The sequence below is a fragment of the Salminus brasiliensis genome, chromosome 11, assembly GCF_030463535.1.
Source record: "Salminus brasiliensis chromosome 11, fSalBra1.hap2, whole genome shotgun sequence".
In the NCBI taxonomy this organism is placed as follows: domain Eukaryota; kingdom Metazoa; phylum Chordata; class Actinopteri; order Characiformes; family Bryconidae; genus Salminus; species Salminus brasiliensis.
The window spans coordinates 17,144,587-17,159,292 of NC_132888.1; the positions used below are offsets into that span (position 1 = coordinate 17,144,587).

Consider the following 14,706-nt stretch of genomic DNA (forward strand, 5'->3'; position numbering starts at 1 on the left):
GCCAGTGTCAGCTGCTGCCAGTTAGACAGTGACAGCGTCTGCATTCAGCCAGTGACAGGTGCAATCAGTCAGCAAACGTTACCAAGCCCAGTGGCCGGTGTCAGACAGCCAGTGGCAGATGCATTTGGGCTGTGGCACCTGCCAGTGTGATAATCTCTACCGCCACTCAACAAAAACTACCAATCCCAGTGGCAGGTGTCAGTGAGTCAGTGGCAGCTGCATTTTTGCAGTGGCACCTGAGAGTCGGCCAGTGACAGCTGCCAGAGTGATAATGGCTGCTGCCAGTCAGACAGTGACAGCTATCAGCTATCAGACAGCAGCTGCATTCAGCCAGTGACAGGTGCAATCAGTCAGCAAAAGTTACCAAGCCCAGTGGCTGGTGCCAGACAGCCACTGGCAGATGAATTTGGACTGTGGCACCTGCCAGTGTGATAATGGTTATCTCAAGTCAACAAAAACTACCAATCCCAGTGGCAGGTGTTGGTGAGTCAGTGGCAGCTGAATTTTTGCAGTGGCACCTGAGAGTCGGCCAGTGACAGCATGATAATGGCAGCTGCAGTCAGGCAGCAAAGGCCAGTGTGTTAGAAGCACTTGCCAGTCTGTTTGTGGTAGCTGCCCGTTGGACAACAGCAGCTGCATTTGGCCAATGGCAGTAAGTAGTCAGTCAGCAGAATACTGAAAAAAATAATAAAATAGGCACAGTCTTCAAAAGATCATACACTATGATTGGTAGCCGCAATGCTGCATTCAGGGCATATACATTTTCAGGCAGGGATTGGGCAACAACATCAAACATCAAATAATTATATTACCAAATTCATGCACAAAAATGTATTCATATAAATACCATAAATATGTGATTTTTTATGTGTGATGAAATATGTGTTATGAAGACATCACATCACAAACTATCATTCTTATTTGATCCCATTTTATTCTTCCTTCTATTTTATATATATTTAAATATACATTTTCTCATGATACACATATTTCATTTATAGGACAATTGACTGAGCATCATCAGAACAATACAAATGATGCCATTTTTATCTCAATACTTTCTTAATTACAAGAAACAACAATAGAAAATATGTAAACTAAAATAATACAAAGGTAAATCCCCCAGTAAGCCGAGTATTATACAATCATTGCCTTTCAGTGAGTATAAATGCATTCACTGATTACTTTATTAAGCATCATACAGCCATTCAGTTCATCATCCTCCTTCTCGTCAGTCCAACCATGGAAAGGAGCCACTACCAATCACTACCAAAATGTTATAGAGATAGTGGATCATTCTCAGTACAGGTGTGATATAAGCATTTTAGCATCTGGATCTGATAGCATTACTAGGATGCTTAAACACACGTTTAATGCTAGAGATTTCTCTTGGGTGCTGAGTTAAGAATCGTCTGGCAAACAAAAACAGCCAGCCAACAGAGGTCCTGTGGTCAGCAACCGCTCACTATTGAAAAGACTATGCTAACAAAAGATGAGCCACAGCACACTCAGAAGCTGAGTCAACAGGGTAGGGGTGTGCCCTAACTAGGCTGCAGTGCCTGATACAGTATAGCCAACCCAACTCAACACTCTAACATGCTAATAATCCTGTGCAGAGGATGGTCTCTCTATAGCACACAAATAATGTTTGATCAATAGTGTTCATATGGTTATCCTTTCCAATAATAGATGGTAAGTCATTTCTTTCATTGTGATCATTAGTATTTTGTATTATTCTGTTTAATGTAGTACAAACTCACAGACACAGACACCAGCCATTTTTTTACACTACCAAGCACTGGCAGATTTAGGCATTGGTGACATGGGCAGTAGCACAGGGCATACACAAAAATACCAGTCAAATAGTGATATTTGCAAGCCACATCAATAATCAGATCATGGCACTGCGTGGGTCAGTAAAGCTTTTTCGGAGCGGGACACCCGATTATAGTTACATTATCTGAGTAAGGCATTCTTGCCTTCTCCTTATTGTACCCAGGTGTTATCAGTATCTAGCCCTGCCCTTCTTGTTATCACTATAGGGAGTTTTCCCATGGTGAAATACAAGATAGAAGCACCATGGGGGACAAATTCCTACCAATCAAAGTCATTAATATGATGTTAAGATAACCTAATATTATTTTAATGAACAAGAACTGCAAGCACTTTGCTAAGTCCCAAAACATCTTGGAAAATATAATAATACAACCACTTTTTGTCCTTGTAAAAGACTCTTCCACTAACCCATGCCTACTGGGTTACAATTTTACATCACAATACGAGGCACTTCGCTTAAATATATGAGACGTCACAATGGAAGCCCCTGCACCCTGGGATCGCCTATAGGTATGGACCAGACCATCAAAGTTTTGCCCTCTATACCTCTGCAGCGCACTGGAGCAGAGAACTACTCAAGACAGCAGAATGGACTGGGATAATAAAGAACACCTAAGAATGGCAAATGCTGAGGACTTTCCATCTGTGAGCTGATGAGGACATGATACAGGCTGTGTGGAATGAGACCCAGGAACAACTGGCTTCAGGAGCACACCTGTACACTGAACCAGCAGTTGGAGACTGTGTTTACATATGTGATGAAAGACAGCAGAGGAAAATATCCCAGATGCTGGTAGAGGAGTGATGGGATGCAAGAGAGAAAAGCCTACTGTCCCAAAAAAAAGGATAAGGGCATGGGCCAAGATGAAAAGGTGGAGGAGAAAGCAGAGGAGGAGAGCTTCTTTAGCTTTGGACCTATGTCTAACACCACCCTGTTAAAACAGCTCTGGAAGAAAAGGTGAATCAGCGGCAGAAAGGTGAGATAGTGATGAAGGATGCTAAGACTGAGCAGAACAGAGAGAGGAGAAGAACAGAAAAAAGAAAACTTGTGGAGATGCTAAGGAGGTCCGAGGGGCTCCGTTCCAGGAAGGTGAAAGAGATATGCATTCATATGGTCCTGCTGAAAGGAGGGAGGATGAGCTGGCTTGCGAAAGAAACAGAAAAAAGAGAAAGAAGCTGAAAATGGAAAAAAGGTGGAGGAGAAATGATAAAGGAGCAGCGCAAGAACACAAAGAGTACAAATGGAGAAGCTTCTGCAAAAGACTGTGCACTTCTCTTCTTGTTTTATTTCAAATTGTCAACAAACACAACATCATATTTAATATACAACATCATATTTACCAGAAGACAACATGATCACATTTATATAAATGAAATATTGAGTCAAACAGAAAAAAAGACATGATGGTGAAGGCCCGCCTCTTCCAAAGGTACTTGGGCGAATAGTAGAGTGGTCACCTTATTAACTTGTGTTTAGTAGTGTCTAAACTTAAAGGTATCTTTGAATTTTTAGCCTTTTCAAACTAGTTGAGGTTATCCTTGGGTAAACAGCAAAGCACTTTTGTAAGTCGCTCTAGATAAGAGCGTCTGCTAAATGCCTTAAATGTAAATGTAACACACAACCACAATCATGTCAGGGTCTCTGCAGTGCTGAGAATGACCCACTACCCAAATAATACCTGCTCTGTGGTGGTGCTGTGTGAAAGGAAGCTAGCAGAGTATGCAGAGAAATAGACGGAACTACAGTCTGTAATTATAGAACTACAAAGTCCTGACTGTGTATATATTAATATATTGCAAATATTCATTATTTTGCTTTTTGGTTTGCGAGTAAGGAATAATTGACAAGCATTGTTCCATTTTCATCGTAAGCACAAATAATTGTGATTATTTTGTTTAGTTTAGAAATGTATATTTGTGAAGTTAAAATTAGGAAGGAATTAAATGCAGTTTTCATAGAAATGTAAAGCATAAGTTTTATGAAACTTATAAAACTGAAGGGAAAAGTCATCAGCCATCAGCCATCGCTGATACATATGCTTGTTCTAGGGCAGCTGCAACCATGCAAGATCCTCTGATCTGTGGAAACAGATAAAGACAGTGGCTTAAGGCTAGCAAAGTCTGACAATCTGTGTTCAAATATCAGTCCAAATCATACAATGTCAACTGTGTGCAGTTTGACAGAATAATTGTTAGGTAAAATCACTTTTTGGTCAAGTCAAACACGTTTATGCAGACGGATTACCTGTGTGTAGTAGTCTGCATTTGCGTCACCAACCATGTTAAGTGAATACAGAACATTCGGGGTACCCTCTGGCTCTGTCTAATAAGCTATAACAGAGTACTGTATGTTTTTGCAACACAAGTTGTAATGTGACCTACATTCAAGGCAGAGGTTTAAACCCATACAAAGTAAATGTGTTGTTATTTTTGTGAAGGAAAGACTAGTAAAAGTTAAAAATAAATGTAATAATAATAAAAATGTTGTAGAGATACAAAAGTGAAAGATACATAAAAAACAGGTGGAGGAGCTGAGTAGAAACTGCAGTAGAAATAGAATACATCAGCATCTTTCTGCATAGGAACTGCATCGGAACGTGTTGTTCTTCTTGCTTTGTAATGCTTTCCTGATCTTTTTATGTAAAACCTTACAAGTCAAATGCTGTCATTAGTGAAATTAAATAAAACCCAAAAAAGTAACTCAATCTTACTAATTAAAGCAACAGTATGTAGCATTTAAACTTAAAAACAGCTTCTGTTTCAACTTTAAAATCATGGTGATGCTCTGTTAACTTGTAATAGGGAGAATGGAATCGCTATCTTTGCTACTCCAGGCTCGGCATGTTGCTAAGTATGTATCAGTGTACAATATGTATGTAACTTTGGAGAAGCAGGCAGGACAATGCTCGCAAGAACTGCTTAGTTCTGCATAACCCCAGTCATCTCAGTGTAAAATCCAAAAATATTACTCTACTGTGTCAATCCACATCCTTATCTCACATTTAGTGACAGTTCTGTATCTCTCAGTCTGTCCAGAAAAATCCTTTAGTTTTTTATCAGTGGCTCAAAGCATGAATTTCACTTCCTGCCTGTAGGGGGAAAGCCCAGAAACAAGAAATCCCAAATTTCTCCATAGTGTTGCTTTAAAATACTATTTAAAATGTATTTTGTAGACATAATGACTATGTGAAAATTAAAATCTATCCTTAGAAAGTAAAAAAACCTTAACATACAGTTCTGTGCCTTTGTAATGGGTGGTCATGTAACCTGTTTAAAGCACAACACTACATAACATAAGAATAAATTAAACATAAATCCAGTAGTAAATGTAAAGTTGACATGCTGGTTAGAAGAACACAGTTAAAGGAACACGGAAGGTTTGGTTGGTTCAGTTCTACCGGACTGATGGGAACTGGGCTAATCAAGGCGAGTGTTAAGCTAATGATTACATTCTTTATTAATTTATTTGTTTATTTATTTATTGATGGATTGGTTAAGCTATCATACTCAAATGTCATCACAATGTATTGTTTTCTTTGTGGTATTTATTTAATGTTTTATATAATATTTTTTATTCTACTGTATACTTCTGTCTTATGCACAACCCTTTTTGGTGTAGACAGCATTCTCTCAAGTGCACAGAATGACAAAGCAAAATATTATGAACAGCAGTGGTGTACCTAACCAAGGTGTACCTAATACAACTTTCTGTGTGTTTTTTTTTTTTTGCACACAGTGTAAACAAACCTCACATGCATATGAAAGAGAGTTCAGACACTACAGCATTAGAGCCATTAGGCTTGCGCCTTTTGAATTCAGAAACTCACTCAGCTTGTGACTTGGAGATTTTCTTCCCTGATGCCATTATTTCAGCCACCTTTGACACAGCAGGGTCAAAGTTCAGGCTGGCAGCAGCTACAACTTCATCACCTCTGAATTAAGACATACACAGAACAAGACTTTTTGTTACAGTGGCAAAGTGTGCAATGTTTTCTTTGTTAATGCAGTTATTTGAATTAATAAAAAAAATACACTGCCATTACTTTATATAAAATGCAAGAAACTTTCTCTCTTCAACGTTTCCTTTGAAAACAATGTCTGTGTAGCCTTCACCGTAACCTTGGTCAAACAGAAATAACAACATTTACTTGTTATTTCCTGGCCAAATAGTTAATAGGTAATAATTATGGTCAGTGAAAGCATTCAGTTTCACGTTTTAAAGGTGAAGCCTCTTTCCTTGGTCACCTGTATATCGGATGCTTTTTCCCAGCAGCACTGTCCAGAAGTAAGGAACTGAGTTAATTTCAGTTTGTTTCTTCAGCATGTTTAAGGCAGCAACTCTTCCTAAAAAAACAATGTATTATAATATATTATATAATTTATTCAGTATAACTTTGTGCTGTTTTTCGTCATTACCATGTGCTTGTGCCAGCTGCCAGTGTCCAATCTGAACCCTCTTATCCACATGAATAGAAAGAGGAAAAGATACCACATCTCCAGCAGCAAAGACATCTGGAATGTTGGTTCTCATATACTTCAAACAAAGAACACACAGTAGAGGCACATCATGTGGTCATAAAAGAAGTTTTTGTACCATACTATATGAGCCATGCAGAAACTTTACCTTATCAACAACGACTGCATTTTTGGAATCAACTTCCACCGCACTCCCCTTCAGAAAATCAGAATTAGGAATCACACCTGAAAGCAAATTGACAAAAGTATTGGGACACCTGCTCATTCATTTCAGTTTGGTTTTCAGGGTTATTTTAGAGCTTTATGAGGGAATTTCTCTTACACAAGATGAATGAATCAAATGGGATTCATCATGGGGCATCATGTGCTACTGACCATTTTACAGTTCTGGAGCATTTCTGTAACTTCTGAGAGCATTTTTGTCACAAGCCCTGACTCTTGCTGAACTCTAAGCAGGATGCACTTTGATGTAAGCTTATTATGAGATGTTTGTGTACTTACCAATTCCTAAAATTACAACATCTGCTGGTAGGACATCACCATTTTGCAGTACAACTTCCTTCACCTGCAAAACCAATTGTTTGTGCCAATGATATACCAGCTTAAGCAAACCAGCAAGGCTTTCTGATCTGCTCGTTCCTTACCCTTCCATTAACACCTCGTATCTCAGCCACACCATTGTTCATGTAGAATTTCACATTTTTCTCCCCCAGCATCTATGAACAGAGAGGTTTTACCACAGGAACTGTTTCACATCAGAGCATACAGACAGCACATGAAGAAAATATCCGACCTTCATGGTCATTTTCCCAATGTCTGCTCCCAATGACAACTGGTAAGGAAATTCAGATTTGCCGACAACAGCTACACTGGTTGCTTTGTCAGACAGATATGCTGCTACCTCCATTCCTGAGTCAAAAAAGAGAAGGTTAATTTTAAATGATGAAAACAGACCAAATGTTGCTGTTGTTGTTATTGTTGTTTTTAATGCCTTATGAGCAGCTGAGGCTATAGTCATGGCTAAATCCAGATAATTAGTAGAGATATTTATAAAGACACAGTCTGCATATGTATAGTCAGAATCTCATAATTACAGTTTGGTATATCTCAAATTAGATGCTTGTAACTGTTGTGAGAACAAATGTAGCTTACAAACCAAATGTACCTTACAAACCAAATGCACAGTAGGCTCCAGACAGCTGATTAATCTTTTTCTAATTTAATGCAAAACTAATTTCTATTTTTCTAATTTTTTACAAATTATATTATCAGCATTCTCTATTATCAGTGTTTATTTCCAGGTTAAAATGACAAAAGATAAACAGATTTTTAATGTAGTCTTTAGATCTATGTGTAGACATTTATAGTCTTTTTGTTATACAAAACAATGCCATCTTGTTATAGAAAATATACAAACAAACAGGATCACTATTATAGGAATAAGACGTTTAGGGACTATACCTATAAATGATGTTCCAACAATAACAACTTTGTTGCCCACACTCATCTGATAAATATCAGCAGCATCCTTATAACTCTCCAGCAGTTTCACATTCTTCATCTCAGCACCAGGAACCTGCATGGCTCTAGCTCTGGAGAACGATAAGACAACCAGCATCTATCATTACTTGATTTAAAATAGCTTCGACGAGAAGGCATAGTAAAATGAACTGACCTAGCCCCTGTGGAGACCAAGAGCTGATCATAGTGTTGGGTGGTCCCATCACTAAGTGTCACTGTTTTTGCCTCTGTGCTCACAGATACCACCTGTAAGAGATAGAAATCAGCAAGTGACTACAGACATTTTCAACTAGTGTTCTCTTACTTGTTTTCTGCATGTCAAAAAATTAACTAGAGGTTCTACTACTATTGCTACTTACTTCCTTTTCTGTCCATACTTCAATGCCATGCTTCTGGAGGAAGTCACTTGGACGAAGGAGTATTTTTTCAATCTCTATATTCATGGCCTACAAGATATAAAACAGAAAATTAACTATTAACTAAAATTATCAACTAACTGACACAGGTGATGCTCTGAATTCACCTGATTTAAATGCGTACATCATATCTACATGAACAAATGAACAAATTGCCAGCTATTGTCAAAAGCAATGTGAAACTTTTGGAATTATATATTTAACTGGCATGTAAATTTACTTTTCTTCATTCAAATTCAGGTATTTTTTTCAATTATTTATTTTTTATTCTTAATTCTTAATTATTAATTAATTATTCTTAAATAAAATTCAACTGCATCCATTGATCACACTCCACAAGGCCAAAGTGGGCCTGATTAACCATTTGGTATTTGCTCTTACCTTACTAAGTTTGGTCTTGTCAAGCGGTAGTTTCTCATCTTTGGTGACCATGATAATTCTCCCATTGTATTTGTTCTGTCGAAGGGTCTCTGCACATTGCAAGGAAGCTGGACCTGTGCAGCAAGCCATAAGCAGATTAAAGTAACACCATGTAGCATTTTAACCTTAAAATAACAGCTTCAAAATTATGTTGATGCTCTACTGACTTGTATTAGAGAGGACAGCGTCTACATCATTATAACTCTATGCCACTATGTACCATTGAAAAGGGCAAGAAAATGCTTGCAAAAACTGTGTAACACTGCATAGCCCCAAGTCTTAATTAGGTAAAATCCTGTAATATTACTCTAGCGCATCCGTCCACATGCTTATTTTACTTTCTGTGATGGTTCTGTATCAATTAGCTTGTCCAGAAATGCATGTGTAAAGGGTGTACTTCTTGAGGGGTGACTTAAAGTGCAAATTCTACTTCCTGACTCTAGGAAGCAAGTAATACCAACTCTAACATATTGCTGCTTTAACTTAAGGATGCATGACCATATACAGCCCAGTTATAAACAGTGAAAAGCAGTGTTCGAATAACAGGAGAGCAATAATAATCAAAAGCAATAATCAAAAATAGCACAACCTGGGGTCTGGCAGAATCATTGATACTAGCTGGTTGTATGTGCAGAAGCATTCATTGTTTGTATTAACCTCATTTACTTGCCAGTCATGACTCACCACAGAACAAACACAATTCATTCATTGTTGCCAAGTAACACAAAGAGATAGCGGTCAAGAACGGGAGCCTGGAAGCCAACTCAAAGACTTGATAAACCTAATATAGATTCCATGTCCATTTCCATGATATTAACACTCATAATGTCAAGCTTAGTATTCAGCTATTAATCTTAGGAATTACTATTATAGTAACTACTATAAAACTACAATGTGAGTTATGTTGTTATGAGAGCAACTGAAGAGGAACTGAAGCCTGGGCCACACAGTATGTTGACACACGCAGGGATCCAAGAGCGTAGTCTCACCTCCTCCAATCAAGAGCACGGTGTGGCAGACTCCAGGCACTCTGCGGCTCATTTCTTTAACACGCTTAGTCGCCTTCTGTCACAGAACAAAAATAAAGATCAGTTGTTGGAAAGCAAACCAATACTACAATACAATTGGTATATTATTATATGATATACATTGTGTGTGTGCATTAAACATCTCATGCAATACTACAGTTGGATAATAACAAATCAAGAGGGAGAAGAAGAAGAAGAAGAAGAAGGTACTAACCTGTTTACTTGCCGTAACATAAACTTTACCATCTTCAACCTTTACCTTAGATATATATAAAAAAGAGTTGGTGAAAAATGGAGGCAGTTATTTCGGGAGATGTAACTTTAACAGAACTACAGTGCTTAGGCGTACTTAATTCCTACCATGCTGAAGCTCTCAGACATACCTTGTATATTGGCAAAGAGTCTAAGCCTGGATATTCCTCAATATCACCAGTCGTAGTGTTAAAACAAGCGCCGTGCCAAGGACATCGGACTCGGTTTCCCACCAACGCCCCTGTTCAACCAAACACTTAATGAACTTAATCAAACCTAATTTAATCGAACTGCAATATTTTAGAATTGCACGACTATGTAAAAAACACTGCCGAATTCATGAATAAGTACCAGCTGATTACAGATCAATATAACCACAAACATAAACTTTTAAACAAACGTGACATAAACCACCCTAAATAAAAGTCAAAGGTTTGACCTGTTGTTTGTAATGGGACACAGAGAGCAGAAGACTCACTTACCTTTACTAAGTGGAGCTCCATAGTGAGTACACAGACTGCCCACCGCACTGAACTTGCCTTCATTGCGAACCAGCAGAATTTTATGATTGTCGACCTCCACCTCTTTCATTCTGTAATTCAGGAACAGCAATTCAGTCACACGGGAACGCGTTGGTTGTCAATGTACAAGGCACTAATACAGTACTGAGCATATGTTAGTTTGAAAATTGCTAAATAATACTAAAGAAAGTTATAGAAGTGATGACAGTACTGTCCATCCTGCAGGTCTGACTCCAGACACACCACTTCTGTGACTTCATCACATGGTGTTGGTCCCATATTTGTTATACCTGCATTTACGACACACATATTAAAATGTGAAACATCACAGTAAATAATACATCAGAATTGAGGAAGAACTAAAACGTAAAGGCAGATGCACAAATGAGTCTCTTGGTATCTCTACTAGATCCCAAGGAAAACAGGTCAACTAAGGACGGTAACCACAAGGCTGAATGGGGAACACCTGCCCTTACATCAACATTGCTATTCAGAGGTGCTTTAAGCCCAGGTTCTGCAGATGCTCTGCCTAAGGACTACCTTGTGAATACCAAGAAGACAGAATGGCAACCGAAGAGGGAAAAAGATCCATATGGCTACCAGATCACGTAAAATGAAAGAAAGCAGGCAGTAAAGAAATGCAGATAAAACTGTCATCAGAACATAAAGTGTGAATAGAGACTGGACACCAAAACAAACTACAAGGAACCACAGAAAACATCTCCATCAAGACGATGATTATGTGACCGTGTCTGAGCTTCAGTCAGGATCCATATTCACAAAGCTTACAGTAGAAGTGCTCTAGTAATAGATCCTAGATCAGCACTTGAACACAGGTAAGGTTCATGAATAATGTGCCATAAAGTAGAAAAGTGGCCTGGACTTCCAGCAATGCTTCTTGCAAGTTTTATAAAGTCACATTAAAGATACAGAACTACAAAGTAAGTAAAAATCCAAAATGTAAATATGTATATTTTGTCTATTTATTTCAATTAGGTCAAATTACTATATTAAACTATATCTGCAAAACACCCACAGACCAACAGGTGATGAATAACAAGTCACATGTATTTGAAGCCCAATACGTCCTTCGCATAACTAGCTAGCTACCTCTGTTGTTTCTGAGCAGGATTCCTTGAAGACGATGGGTTCTCCCAGTGCACTCACACACCGAAGTGTACCGGTACGTCCAACAGCTTCTCCTGTGGTTCAGAGGAGCTGAAAGAGGAGAAAGTAGTTTCCTCAGCAGGTTGCTGGAGCTCATCACACGCCATCGACTGCTCAGAGCTACAGCCTCTCGCAGCAACATTGCACGCATGGTCACGTCAAGCCATTAAAAATAGCACCTTTTTGATTTTTCGGCTACGAGACACATCCGGCATCATTGCCAAACAACAAATCAAGGCCGTTTAGACTTTCGCTAGCCATCAGAATCTCACCGGCAGCGTTTGCGTAAGCAACGCAAACGTTAGCTACACAAATCCTGCGATCTACAAATCACACACCAGCACTGAGTCCGTGAACATATTACTTACAGATCGCACTTACGCGCCGGTATAATTTCTCCGTGTTGTTGCAGGAAGTGAACCCACGGCGGGGAGAAATATTTTTACTTTTTAATTATTATGTATAATAAATATAAGCTGTTAACTTAGCAGAGTGAAGATGCTGTGTTGTAAGCGGCTCGATGACACCCGCATGGCTGTTTTTCAGCTCAATAAAAACGCCACCCATCTCTCGTTACAGCGCTAGCTGTCGTCGTCACTGGCAACCAAATTAACGACGCTCATAACAAGTAAATCGCTGACAGTCGCATGACACGGCGGAATAATTTGAGCCAATCAGGTTGAGTTTTCCAGGCCTGGATCGCAACAAACCCCACCTCCTAAACTAGGATTGGCTAGAAGTTCACGGCGGAACGCTTAATATGAACTACTAGCCAATCCTAGAGCAGGACATGAGACACTGATAGCCAATCCCAGCGCAAGAAGGAGAGGTTTCAGGAATACAGGTAGGAACAACAGAGAACTTGTAGAAACTGGCTGTGGGGGAAAATACAGTGTACTGCAACGGTAGTTTCTATTCAATAGTCAATAGTCAGTGTAATGTAGACATCGCCATCTACCTTTTATTGTAGCATTTTTAATGTATTTATACGATTACGTTTTTATTTATAAAAAAAAGTTTTTATTTTATGAACAATTCCATTTCAATAATGGCACAAAGTACAAGTTTGTACATTAGAAGAGTTTTCTTAACCAATTTTCTTACATTTTCCATTTGTCTCCATGACAAGCAAAATTACAAGCAAATAATGACTTTATTTAATTTATTTGATGATAAGTATGAACACGAGCATGAAAAAGTGTTCATAGTGTTGATAAGTGTTCAAACTATAGGGGACTAGAGGAACATACAACTCTAAAAATACTATGAATACCAGACAGAAGTGTATGTATATATGTATTTTAAGTAGCTGAAATAGAATATGTGAAAATGTACATTTGCAGATCTGAGTAGAAATAAAAAAAATAATAATATAAGAACACCTAAGAATGGCAATGGACTTCCTGAAGCTGAAGACTTTCCATCTGTGAGCTGATGAGGATGGGATACAGGCTGTGTGGAATGAGGCCTGGGTGAAAGTGGAGAGGCTTCAGAAGCACACCTGTACACTGAACCACTAGCTGGAGACTGGGAGGCCTGATGTCCCTGATTGAGAAACTGACCGCAGAGCTGCAGAAGAAGGATGAGGGCATGGACCAAGATGGAAAGGTGGAGGAGAAAGCAGAAGAGGGGAGCTTCTTTAGCTTTGGACCTATGTCAAACACCACCCTGTTAAAACGGCTCTGGAAGACTGAAGAAAAGGTGAATCGGTGACAGAAAGTGAGAGAAGAAGGAGAACGAAGAGAAAGAAGCTGGGAATAGAAAGAAGGTGGAGGAGAAAGGAGTGAAGGAGCAGCGGAAGAACACAAAGTACTATAAATATTAAAAAAGCATAATATCACAAAATCCCAATAAATAATATCAACTATTATCAACTACAGGGGGTATGTATGCCTGGTGCTCAAGGATTCTGGATAGGCTCTGGACCCACTGCGACCCTGACCAAGAAGGGGGTTCTGTTATTTTGTGATGTTATGCTTTTTTAATTTATATTATTGTTAATATATTTATTGTATTATTGCACGTAAACCAAAGTTTCTAAAAATCAAACTCAAACTCAAATCAAACTCCTTCATTAATCAGATTAATGTATAGTAATGAATCTATATCTACCATGTAGTCACGTGTTTGTTTTTCTCTACAGCTGAAGTTCATTCATTCCCACCTTCCCTAAGCGCCTCTATATACGGAACATAATAATGAAATATAGGGACATTTAATTCGATTTTTAAGTAAAATTTTATACACAATTATAAAGTGTTTCTGCTTTCAATGCATTCTTTGTATTTTTAAACACTGAACCTAACATGAGTAGTACATTTAACCCCAGCCCAGAAATCTCACTCTGTGATGACTGTTTTTCAGAACAGCTAGATTTACGTTATGTCAAAGAAAGAGACACAAGATTTGGATTTGAGGAATTTACGCAGGGAGAAAAGTACTCTTTATCTACTGGAATGACTTTAATTCAACTGAAAAAGTTTTAGTTAGAGACTGCATCGCCACCATATAGCCTGACATTAGCTTGATAGCTAGCTATTATGATAGCAGCAGACCAAAAACGTTTTCTTAATTAATTATGAAAATACCTAAAATAAGTAATCGCAAATAAAATACAAACATATAAAGATATTTAAAACTAAGTTTGGAAACTGAGCCACTAAGCAGCTAGAAAACGCAACAGTTATAAAACGCCTTACACAAACTAACCGGATCACCAGCAGGGGTCGCTTCAGCCACGAGGAGTCGAACAGTGAGGACTTCAACTTTCTATCATCGTCCATCGAGGATCTGTTTACCTTTTTAAATCTTTCAGACACCAAACAAACGGCCTGCTGGGTTAAGCCTGGTCTTGGGCTAAATTGCAGTGTCTTTGGAAATGACTTTTTTTCTGCCTTCTAGCCCTCCTCTGAAGGTCCTGTATACGACGTTAGAGCTTGTAGACACGGCCTGATTTCTGTTCTAGTGCTTCACTCAGAAACATCATGAACACCTGGGAAATACCTTTTTGTTTACCTGTGTTTTTTCTGTTGCCAACTGAGAAAATGTATAGTAGAAGAGACTGCAATA

General features: G+C 38.5%; 1 protein-coding gene across 5 annotated transcripts; it reads right to left on the minus strand.

Annotated features, from left to right (window-relative positions):
- Nucleotides 1-935: 935 nt before the first annotated feature.
- Nucleotides 936-12,219, minus strand: aifm4 (apoptosis inducing factor mitochondria associated 4). 5 transcript variants are annotated; one of them, XM_072691996.1, is made up of 20 exons: nucleotides 12,019-12,219; nucleotides 11,581-11,688; nucleotides 10,682-10,760; nucleotides 10,432-10,541; nucleotides 10,081-10,190; nucleotides 9,912-9,956; nucleotides 9,659-9,734; nucleotides 8,631-8,743; nucleotides 8,193-8,279; nucleotides 7,988-8,079; nucleotides 7,774-7,904; nucleotides 7,106-7,221; nucleotides 6,957-7,028; nucleotides 6,814-6,877; nucleotides 6,461-6,537; nucleotides 6,253-6,370; nucleotides 6,082-6,180; nucleotides 5,880-5,955; nucleotides 5,664-5,768; nucleotides 936-3,915 (listed from the first exon to the last, which is right to left on the minus strand). In XM_072691996.1, exons 3-20 carry the CDS (start codon nucleotides 10,747-10,749, stop codon nucleotides 3,882-3,884), a joined length of 1,593 nt encoding a protein of 530 aa, XP_072548097.1. In that variant the 5' UTR covers nucleotides 10,750-10,760; nucleotides 11,581-11,688; nucleotides 12,019-12,219; the 3' UTR covers nucleotides 936-3,881. The 5 variants fall into 5 exon arrangements, with proteins under 5 accessions (XP_072548097.1, XP_072548096.1, XP_072548094.1 ...); XM_072691995.1 differs by having other exon boundaries at nucleotides 12,006-12,219; XM_072691993.1 differs by lacking the exon at nucleotides 12,019-12,219 and having other exon boundaries at nucleotides 6,082-6,111; nucleotides 11,581-11,911.
- Between the last annotated feature and the right edge of the window lie 2,487 nt (nucleotides 12,220-14,706).